Source organism: Vombatus ursinus, unplaced genomic scaffold (assembly GCF_900497805.2).
Source record: "Vombatus ursinus unplaced genomic scaffold, bare-nosed wombat genome assembly UNPS02014837.1, whole genome shotgun sequence".
Taxonomy (NCBI): Eukaryota; Metazoa; Chordata; class Mammalia; order Diprotodontia; family Vombatidae; genus Vombatus; species Vombatus ursinus.
In genome coordinates this window covers 6,031,255-6,043,176 of record NW_020954615.1, presented here as the reverse complement: position 1 = coordinate 6,043,176, position 11,922 = coordinate 6,031,255, and the positions used below count along the sequence as shown (strand labels likewise).

The 11,922-nt window shown below is 43.9% G+C and overlaps 1 protein-coding gene across 1 annotated transcript; it reads left to right on the top strand.

Moving 5' to 3' along the window:
- The first annotated feature begins 2,230 nt into the window (after positions 1–2,230).
- On the top strand, positions 2,231–6,976 carry GNRH1 (gonadotropin releasing hormone 1). The gene is made up of 3 exons (XM_027839913.1): positions 2,231–2,383; positions 5,116–5,211; positions 6,883–6,976. Exons 1-3 carry the CDS (start codon positions 2,231–2,233, stop codon positions 6,922–6,924), a joined length of 291 nt encoding a protein of 96 aa, XP_027695714.1. The 3' UTR covers positions 6,925–6,976.
- The last annotated feature ends 4,946 nt before the right edge of the window (positions 6,977–11,922 follow it).

Genomic DNA, 11,922 nt, shown 5'->3' with positions numbered 1-11,922 from the left:
CCAGACTTTCAAAGCTGAGGAGGTCATAGCCCTCTCCCTTCACTCCCTTCAGCCTTTATCCCTACAGCGGGGATAAAACCCGCGCAGGTGGAGGTGGTGACCAAGAAGGGGAGGGATGCCCTCTGGCCCCTCCCCCTGCCCCCGCCCCCTCCTCACACCTCCCAGGCTGCCAGAAGTCTCTTCCTGACTTCCTGACCAGCTAGAGCCTTCCTCATCTCCGTGACCTTCCAGAGGTGCTCACCAAATGCATTTGCTCTCAGGACTGGGCTTTTGTCAGCCCCGTTACAAAAAGACTTAAAATTATAATTAATAAAAGTCTGACAATTTAATGACATTTGTTAAGATAATTACTTAGCCTTCCTTTGACTTCTCTCTCTCTCTCTCTCTCTCTCTCTCTCTGTCTCTCTCTCTCTCTCTCTCTGTCTGTCTCTCCCTCTGGTGGCAAAGTGGAACTTGGGTATTTGAAATGCTTGGTGCTGGATTGGGGGATGGTTTAATTGTTGTCCTTCATTCTCAGAGGACCAAAATGACATCACTACGTCAGGGTCAAGGTATAGTGCATCCAACTGTGACTGATCAGACCAATACGAGCTTGGAATGCTCTACGGCCGGTCGGGCACAAATAGCCCGTATGAACCTTTGGGGTGGAGACATCTCTACATTTGTGCATCTCACATTTCTTTTGATAAGAGGACGGGATACCATATAACACAGTGTTAGTGAAAAGAATGCTGTTTTTAGAGTGAGGAGACCTGGGTCTGAATCCTTCCTTGCAGACTCAGTTGTATGATCATGGACATGTTCTGAGCCTCAGTTTCCTTCTCTGTAAAATGGAGGTAATCATATCATACCACACGCCTCACAGAGTCGTGGGGAAGGAAAATGCTTTGCGAACATTAAAATACCCTCCAAATATGACTAAATGTAATTATATATGATTAATCCTCAACTGCATTTGTAAAAATGTTAAGCAATATGTGATCTTATTCTATGAGAAGCTTTTCAGGATAGAGATGATGTCCTCTGTGACCTGGAGGGGAGGGGAGAAAGCCCTGGTTCTGTGGCCAGAGGACCTGGGTTCAAATCTCATCTCTCACTGCCTATTATCTGTGTGACCTTAGGCAAGTCCCTTGACCTTTAGGTCTCCATGTCCTTATCTGTATAATGTTATACTGGATGATGGAGCTCCAGGGTCTGAGACCCAAGAGTGCCTTGAGGTTGGCCATGCACTTTACCTGCAGGATCTCATTTGATCTATTAAATGAGACCAAGGAGGTAGGCTGGATGGCCTCTATGATTTTCATAATAGTCCTTTCAGGTAGGGACAGCTGTCACCCCCATTTTAGAAATGGGATCACCAAGGCTCACAGAGGTTCAGTCCTTACTATCTCTAGGGGTTTGATCCTTTAAACAGAAAATCATGGAGTATCAGAGCTGGGAGGGGCCTTGGAGGCCATTGCATAGGGAGGCGGAAGTCACCTACCCAAGGTCACCCTCTTCTATCTCAAGTCCCATGATTCAAAGATCATCCCCCTCACTGTAGCCCCCTTTCAATATATACACTTCCTCCAATGGAAAGTGGCATTTCCCAGACAACGGAAGGTGCGTGTGGTCCTCACTGTGAAAATCTGGGGGCTTGGAGGACATTTTTAATATTGGTAATGATTTTTAATGCTAACATTTCAAAGAATAAAATAAGTGTATATCAAAAATACTGACCTCTTTGGTCATTTTCAGGGACATGAAGAAGTAAGTTTTCAACTTACTCTATTCACCTATTACTAGAATCTCCAAATGTATATATATATCCAGACCTATCTATAAATTTATAGATTCTAGCAATATAGTTCCAATCACAAAGGAGCGATGGCTAAACTGATTTGGGGAAGGCTGCTGTAAGAGAATAGGATGGGCTTGAGGAGGAAAGATGACTAGGGTTTGGAGATCCAAGAAAAAGAAAAGAACAAATGATTTGGTGAATGTGGGGAAGAGGTTGCTGAGAAATCCAGGCTTCTGAGTTCCACCCTAGACTTTGCCACCCACTTGCTGTACGGGGACTAATTACTATGTGTCTCATGCTTGGCTGCTCTTCTCAGCAATCGTGCGGGAGACTTTGTCCTGTCTTGCAAGGTTAGCTTAACTCATTTCTGAGCTCTTTGCCAACCCCAAATAGTTTGCCCTCTCATTCAGTGCTACTTCTTCAGGTTTGGATTTTCTTCCATTTTTTTTAATGTCCCACAGAATGGAACTGGCCCCGAAGCTCTTAGCTGGATGCCTTCTCCTGACTGTGTGTGTGATGATCAGCTCTGGCCAACACTGGTCCTATGGCCTTCGCCCGGGAGGGAAGAGGGATGCTGATAACCTGATCGAGTCATTCCAAGAGGTGTGTTTGCTTGCTACTGATCTCTTGAAGAAGAGGTGATGAGGGACATAGGCTAGGTGGTACAGTGGTCTTGGAGTCAGAAGGACCTGAGTTCAAATCCAGCCTCAGACACTTCACACGTACTTGCTGTGTGACCCTGTGCAAGTCACTTAACCCCAATTGCCTCACCAAAAAGTGGAAAAAAAGAAGAGGTGATGGACTCAGGGTGCAGTAGGAGGCACATTGGACATGGCCAGGGCAGGACTTGGTGTGTCTTGAATATCCGTATTTTTTTGTTGTTGTGACTCTCTGAGCCCCCCAATTTGGGGTTTTCTTGGTGGAGATACTGGACTGGTTTGTCATTTCCTTCTCCAGATGAGGAAACTGAGGCAAACAGAGCTAAGTGACTTGCCCAAGACTGCACAGCTAGTAAATGTCTGAAGTCAGATTTGAAAGTATATCCTCTTGACCCCAGGCCTGGAGCTCTATCCACTATGCCACCTAGCAGCCCTATGCATATTTGTTACAAGAGCTTTATTTTTTTCTCCTCCCCCACAAAGGAGAAGGGTGGGGGAAAGTGGGAGAGACAGAAAATAGATTTTAGTTGGGTGAAAAAACTGTTAGTGAAAATGAAGAGGTATATTTCCCCTGTTTAAAAATGGCACTTATGTTATTTAATTCAATTCATCCAAAATGTGTTAAGCACTTACCATGTGCCTATCAATCAACAAACATTTATTAACACCCACTATCTGCCAGCAACTCTTCTAGGTTCCAGGGCCCTCAAGGAGCCCATATTCTATTGGGGGAGAAAAATGTACATCCAGAAGCAAATGCAAAAGGAGCCATTTTTGGAAGGGAGGGTGGGCACAAGTAGCTTGGGTGGGTAGGTCAGGAAAGTTCTTATAATGTAGCTAGGTGGTTCAGATGTGTGCCCTGGTCAAACTCCACCTGGAGTATTCAGTACACTTCTGGTTGCCACATTTTGAGCAGCTAGGTGGCGCCATAGTGGATAGAGCACTGGGTTTGGAATCAGGAAGACTCATCTTCCTGAGTTCAAATCCAGCCTCAGCCACTTCCTAGCTGTGTGACCCTGGGCAAGTCACTTCACCCTGTTTGCCTAAGTTTCCTCATCTGTAAAATGAGCTGGAGAAGGAAATGGCAAACCACTGCAGTATCCTTGCCAAGAAGACCCCCAAATGGGGTCACGGAAAGTTGGGCATGACTGAACAACACTACATTACTGCCACATTTTAGGAAAGATACTGATGAAGTGGAAAGTGTCTAGAGCAGGACAATGAGGATGTTCAAGCCCCTTGAGCCCAGGCTGTAAGAGGATTGGTTGAAAGGCCTGGGGAGTTTAATTCCAAAACAGAGAAGACTCAGCAGAGACATGATAGCTAAATTCAAGTATTTGAAGGCTAGAAGAGAGATTGGACTTGTTCTGTGTGCCATAGAGGGCAGAACCCAGAGTGATGAGGGGAAGAGGTAAAAAGGAAAATTGCAGAAAGATATAAAGGGAGAAAATGCCTTCTTAACAATGTCATGGGTGACTCAATGGATAGAACACCGACTCTGAAGTCAGGAGGACCTGGGTTCAAATTTGGCCTCAGACCAACCACTTCACACTTACTAGCTGTGTGACCTGGGCAAGTCACTTAACCCCAATTGCCTAAAAAAACCCAAAAAACAAAAAACAAAAAATAATGACATGGGCTGCCTCAAGACATCATGGGCTCCTCCTCACTTGTAGACTCTTGAAGAGAAGCCTGGAAAGCCACTTGGCAGCTGTGGGATGTAGAATGGGGAAAACTCTCAGAGATTAGATGGCCTCTGAAATCTTAACCATATTCTGAAATTCTGTGATTCTGGGGGCATATGTGAAAAAAAGAAAGAAAGACAGAGAGAGAGACAGAGACAGAGAAAGATTTCAAGGTAGCATGTTTAAGCAAGGGCAGTATTTGGGGTCCATTTGCATAGAGATAATTGAGCCCAAGGGATCTGATGAAATTTCCAAGAGTAGGTCTCATTATATCAGCCTTGAGTCAAGTCCCTTTGCAAAATGGGGAGTTTTCACAGAATTAAGCCAAGCCACTTACCTTTCTGACATATTTGCCATCCTCTTTCGGCGCCCTTAAGATTCACCTGCCCTGAAAGCATGCAATTTCTTAACCATGGAAATATACTTCCAGTCTATTGTCTGTGTGCTTTATTATTATTATTATTTTTATTTTCAGTTCCAAATTCTCTCCCTTTCTCCATGCATTGAGAAGGCAAGAGATATAATTCCTTTTATACATGTGAAGTCATGTAAAACATATTTCTGTATTAGTCATGTTGTAACACCAATAAAAACAAAAAGCAAGAAAAACAAAAAAAGTTTTAAAAAATTTGCTTCAGTCTCTACTCAAAGTACATCAGATCTCTCTCTGGGGATGGATAGCATTTTTCTTCACAGCTCCTTTGGAACTGCCTTGGATCATTGTATTGATCAGAGTAGCTGAGTCTTTCCCAGTTAGTTATCATTATAACATCGCTGTTACTATGTACATGGTTCTCCTGGTTCTGATCCCTTTAGTTTGCATCAGCTCATATAAGTCTTCCTAAGTTTTTCTGAAACCATCCCCTTCATACAATTTGCTTCCCATTGAACACTCCTGTGTGCATCTCGTGGGTCTGGTCCCATTATTTTGGAAAGAAACTTCCCCAAGTTCTTTTTCTACTTGTCTAAGAATTTTGTTGTTTGTGTTCAGATGGCCAATGATGTGAACCAGCTGGCAGAGCCTCAGCATTTTGAATGCACCATTCACCAGCCACGTTCACCACTCCGGGATTTAAAGGGGGCTTTGGTGAGTAAAGCACAGAATTCCCAGATTCTAGAGTTGAAAGGGCCCGGGGACAACCTCTCATTCCTTTTTGAGGCAGGAGGTCCTCTTAAATCAGAAATTCTTAATTTGGGGTCCACAGATAGATTTCTTGGGGTTTGTGAACTTGTAGGGAAAAAAACGGCTTCCTTATTTTCACTAACATCTAACTGAAATTTAGTGTTTCTTTCAGTTATATTAGATCATTATTCTGAGCAGGGTCCATAGGCTGTACCAGGTGGTATGCCACAACAGTCCTTGATGCTCTGAAAGGTGAAGAACTCTCTTCTCTAGAAACCCTAACAAGTAATCCCCCACCTTCCCCTTTGGACAGGGCACCCACTTTCTCCCAGGGTAGTTCTTGTCCTTATTGAACACTCTTGTTGCTAGAAAGAGTTTTTTTTTTTTAATTTTTCTCCCTTTTTCTTATTACTCTTAGCATCTAGCAGAAGACCCTGCACACAGAAGGTATTTTAAAATATTTGGTGAACGAATTAATGAATGAACTCTTCCTTGTAAGCCAAAATCTACTTCCCTTAATCTCTCTCCACTGGCCCTAGATCTGACATCCAGAGCAATACAGAACAAGCCTGCTCCCTCCTCTGCCTGACACTCCTTCAGATATATTGAGCATTATTAAGTGGATGAAAAAGACAATAATTTGGCATTATTAGATATATTTGGGATTATTAGAGGCGGTTATATAGCACAGTGGATTGAGCACTGGACCTGGAGTCAGGAAGGCCTGAGTTCAAATCCTGCTTGCTAGCTTTGCTACCCTGGGCAAGTCACTTAACCTCTGCTGCCTCAGTTTCTTCATCTGTAAAATGCACATCATCATAGCACCTCCCTCCCAGATCAGATGAGATAATATTTATCAAATGCTTTGCAAACCAAAAAGAGAGCTGTCACATTTAATAATGATAGCATTTATATAGCTCTTTAATGTTGGCAAAGTACTTAACAGATATTATTCCATTTGATCCTCACAAGAACCCTGGAAAGAAGTTGTTATTATTATCCCCATTTTACAGATAAGGACATCAAGGCTGAGGAAGGTTAAGTGACTTGCTCTGGATCACACAGCTAGTTAGATGTCTAGGGCAGGATTTAAACTCGGGTGTCCCTGACTCCAAGTCTGGTGCCCTATTTATACCTATCCCCAAGTCTTCTTTGCCCCTGTCTAATTGAGCCCGGAGGGGACTGATGCCACACAGTTACTGGAAGAGCCAGGATTCAAACTTGTGTTCTCTGGCTCCAAATCCAGTCTTCTTCTTACTACATCATGTTATTCTACTTCCCTTTAGTTTATTGGGGTTTTTTTGGTTTGTTTGTTTGTTTTAGGCAATTGGGGTTAAGTGACTTGCCCAGGGTCACACAGCTAGTAAGTGTTAAGGGTTTGGTCTGAGGCCAGATCTGAACTCAGGTCCTCCTGACTTCAGGGCCGGTGCTCTATCTACTAGGCCACCTAGCTGCCCTCCTCCCTTTAGTTTACAAAATTCAACTAAATCCACTGAATTGTGATACTACACAAAGGAGTCTGCCATAATGGCCTCATTCCACAGACACAAGAAGAAGCTGGTCATGTCTTTTGATTGCTTTGGGAAGCCAGTAAAGTCAATTATGTTTAATGCATACCCATATATCATTTTTCAGGCCAGTCTGATCGAAGGAGAAGCTGAGAGGAAGAAGGCTTAACTCCACTGGGCCAAAAGAATTTCCCAACATAGCTTTGTAGTTGAAATAGTGACCCATTTAATGACGACTGTCAAAATGTGCTGTGATACATTTGGAAGCATCTCCAATCCAAGGCATGTTTCTGCATTGAAAATATCTTGGAATTGAGGGCCCCTTTCTGAATAAAGTACTTATCAATGTTTCATCTGATTCTGCTTGTTTAGCTCTTTTGACCTGGGACTGAGAGACTTGGGGGTGAAAGCTGTGATGAGCAATAATCCTTCTGTATCATTCACCATCCTGTCAAAAGTTATACTCCTTTTCGCACTCATATCTTTACTTCCCAATATCTGTAATGTCTCATAATTTACTTTAACATCATGGGTCAATCAATCAACAAATATTTATGAAGCACCTACTATGTGTCAGGTACAGTGCTTGGTGCTCAGGATATAAGACAAAAATATCCTCCTGTATCCATTTTTCATAGCCAACTCTTGCATATGGCACCCGTTGCTCAGCCCCAGTGAGCCATAACTAACCTTTGGTTATTCCACACATAGTCTGTATCTCCAGGTCCCAGAGTGGGAGAGAGGGTGGGGACGGGCTCCTTTAGTGAACAGAGTAACAGGAGTCACATATGTTGAGTTACAGAAGGACTCAACAGGCTGAAAGAATTTTGTGTGTTTCTCTCAACAACTAGAAACTTCTCTCAGTAGACTCATCTGTTATTCTTCTGGGGGGTCCCACTTGCAGAATGCATTTGGAGGGTGGTTCCATTTTTGATTTAACTGTTCCATCCCACCCCCCACCTTACCCTTGGGTCTGGAGGGATACTAGGTGACATCTAAGAAACATCCCTGAGGCACTTGAGGCCGGATCCACTGAGACTAATCCTCACCTGTAAGATATCCTTTAGGAGCATGTAGTGTAGACGATCTGTGGTCCTATCAGCCAGACCTTGTGATGAGCTGAGACAGAGGATACCATGAACCCTTTACTTTTTAAGACCAAAGCGTTTCAGATGGGGGTGAGGCGGGGTGAGGAGGGTGTGATCCTCTACCAGTATAGTCAAGACAATGTTTACTCTCAAGGAACTCATAGTCTAATTTGTTGCTATTATTATCCTGTCTTTTCAGGTGCATCTGACTCTTTGTGACCCCATTTGGGATTTTCTTGGCAAAGTGGTTTGCCATTTCCTTCTCCAGTTAATTTTACAGATGAGGAAACTGAGGCAAGCAGGGTGAAGTGACTTGCCCAGGGTCACACAGCTAGTAAGCGTCTGAGGCCGGATTTGAGCTCAGGAAGATGAGTCTTCTTGCTTCCAGGCCCAGCACTCAATGCCCCATGGTGCCGCGTAGCGGCCCTCTCACTGGAGTAGACAATGTATAGAAGAGTCCAGCTGCAGAGCCAATGGAAAGACCCAGAAGCCTTAGGGGGCCTGTAAGAACAGCAAGGCCCAGGCGTCCTCAGGCAGGGGCAGGTTTGCCACCACTTGGGAACCTTGAACCCAATAGCTTTCATTTCTTTTCCCCCTTTTGACAAAGCATCCATTTAATCTACATGTGTATGAGTAATCTTTTCTGAACACGTGAAGTGGGGAAATTGGACTCTCCGTGGGCTGGGAGCATCAGCTAATTTAGTGATTAATTATGATGGGATTAAATCATACACATTTAAATTGAAAAAGCTAGACAGAAACCCAGGAGGAGTTACCACAGGGGACTGGGGCTGAGAGGGCCCACTGGTTATCCAGCTCAACGCTAGAACCTAGGAGTTGTTGAGGAATGCAGTGAAAGCGAGATGGAGCGCCATCTGGTGTCACGCGCAGGTACTGCTCTCCAGATGGCCATTTTAGAAGTCAGGGGAAATGTTGGTCCTGGTCAAAATTTCTAAAATCTAAGTTGGTTGATGAGTTGTCTTTGCATCCATATTGGTCTCTTTAGACAACTCCCTCGGGGGCAAGTAGATGGCACAGTGGATATAGTGCTGAGCCTGGAGCTTGAGTTCAAATCTGACCTCAGATATTTGGGTAAGTCTCTTAACCCAGTTTGCCTCAATTTCTTCATCTGTAAAATGACATGGAGAAAGAAATGGGAAACTACTCCAGTATTTCAGCCAAGAAAACCCCAAAAGAACTCACAAAGAGTTGGACATGACTGAAAAATGACTAAACAACAACAAAAAAAACTTCCTTTTTTTTTCTGTGAAATCCTACCTAATTTTTGAATCTTTTGAAAAATCTACTCACAAAATCTGAGTTGCGTGTCAGATCATATACAGCTTCCCTGTGATAAAGACAGCTGGATCATAGATTCTAAGATGGACTGGTTATTTCCCACTGCTTCCCCCAACTCCATAATGTCCACACCAGCTTCTGTTTATAGGTAAAAATAGTGTAAAATATTACAGTTCCCTCTCATTACATCATCTTTCTCAGTGCTCCCGGCCCCCCTGGACTAGCCTGAGGGGCCCCTAGTCCAAACCTCTCATTCTGTAGAGAAGGGAGAATGAGTGACTTGTGTTGGGTCAGCTGAGTTTCCTATTGCCACAAGCTGCAGATTGGTCTAACTGCTTCAAGCCCCCCCCCCCCAGCCCATCCCCTTCTCCAGCCCATCCCCCACTCAGCTGTATCTACTGAAAGCACTGGTCTGACCAAGCCCCTCGCCAGTCCCCAGTTCACTCAACTTCAGAGCCTTCCTATCACTCCCGCGATCAAGAGCAAGATTCTGCTTGCCTTTCCAAGCCCTTCATACCCGGTTCCCATACCTTGCCAGTCTTCTTACACCTTCCTCACTGCCATGGCCTCTGCAGTCCAGTGACCTTGGACCCTGCAGGAATGTAGTCATGGACTGTTCTTCACACAAGACCCCCCATTTCCTGACTGGCCATCTTCTCATGCCTTGAATTCTCTCCTCTACTCGGCACCTCCCGGCACCCACCTAAAATTCTCCCTTTTGTAACTGATCTTTCTTAATGCTAGCTCCTTCCCTCTGAGACTATCCACAGTTAGCCTTTTACGTAGCTTCTTTGTACAGTCATTTGCCTGTCATTTTCCCCGTTAGACTACGAGCGCGTTGAGCACACAGACATTCACCGCCCTTAGCACAGTGCCAGATATACAGTGGGTGCTTAATCAATGCTTGTTGACATCACTTTTAATGAGAACAGATAAAGGGCAAAAGTGAATGAGTATATATGATGTGCTCAGCAGAATGGAGAGGAACGCAGTTTTCATTGGTCATTCACTCAAAAACTACATTTATTCATTCATTTACTTAAAAAAACTGCATTATTTACAAATTGTACAATTGTTAATACAGTTCTCAGAAAAGAAAAAGAAAATGGCACCCACTTGTTTATGTACCTTATTTACCATCCCAGAAGTCACATTCTGGATTCCCAAAGATGAGGGCTCCCTTCGCCCAAGTGGAGGCTGGCAATGCCGGCTGGCAATGCCAGTGGAGAAACATCCCAGGTCTCCGACTCTAGCCCAGGAAAGTGCCTCTCACCATAACCCTGGGCCTCAGAGGGGAGCGCTGGCCTACAGTGGTTTCATTTGAAATGAGTGGTCCAACTGATCCAAGAGAAAGATGTTCATTCCCTTGAGAAGCTGTAGGAGGCGCTGGAGAGCGGGTTGGATCGACATCTGGAATTGGAGGGTTTAGAGATGGAGGAACCTCAGGCATCATCTAGCCTCACCCCGCCCAACCCCCCTTACCCCTTTAAAAATGAGAAGCCCATTGCTTCCTCTGCCTCATGACCCTGAGCAAATCCTTATACCTTCCTAAATCTCAGTTTAGAGATAATAAGGGGATAACATTGGCCCTACCTGGACTATTGTGAGAAAAGTACTTTATAATGCCAGAGAAATGCGAATTATTATTATTATTGAAGCAACATTTTTCTCCCTCTGCCAATGTGGAAACCATTTCAGATACCTAGCCCCCCGCAATGGTCTTGTGACTTCATTACCATTGGGAGTTCCACCGAGATGAGACATTCCCTCCCAAAGCAGATCAGCACCTACTCCCCTACCCACAGCACTAGAGTTGTCTGGGGTTCTCAAGGAGGTTACAGGACTGGCCCAACATCACCCAGAAAGGATGCTCCCAAGGTCTTTCCGCCAGCTCTTTCCCTTTGTATCAGGCTGCTTTGATAATACGTCTTTAGATCTTTACGAATCTAAACATCTGCAACCTAAAAGGATTCTATATATAAATACATATACATATATGTATATTGATGTACATACAGATCCACACCTGTTTATACATATGGGTACACATGTGAATACATGCATACATGTATGCACATACATATCTTTACATATACACGTACATATGGATGAAATAGTTACCAATGGATCAGGCATCCATTTAGAACAATAGAATATTAAAATCAAAAGAGTCGTTAGAGATCATGTAATGCCAGCCCCTTTCATTTTACAAATAGAGACATTTTAGGCAACATGAGACAGCGCATTTGTGGCAGGCCTGGCCAAGAAGCCAGGCCTGCCAACTCCCAGGGCAATGCTACATGGTACTATCTGATTTGTGAAGATTTTACTGAAAGATTTTGTTGAAAAGATCAGGCATTTTTGTGAAAAAGGATAGCTCCTTTGGTGGGAGGAAAGAGAAAAATACAAGAGAAAATTTAAGCAATGTAAAAAAAAGTTCAATACAAATTTACAGAAATCAGATAACATAAAGGAGTTAGAGTAGCTTGAAAAATAATAGTAATCATTACTGAAGGTATTTGGTCAGATTTTACATGAAATCCTATACAATCCCCAAGATCTAAGATGCAGTGGGAGCCAGATTTGTGTGTAACTAGCGTAGGGTGGTCAGGACTTTGCCACCAGGGCAGGACACTGTGAGGTGCTGACCACATCCTGGGACACATTTCCTTCTTCTTGGGCTGTGGCCCAGGTGAGCCTTCCACTGAGCCCAGGTGCCAGTGCTGCAGGTTATGACAATGGAAGGATTGTTCTCAAAAACATCGACTTTGAGCTGGAGG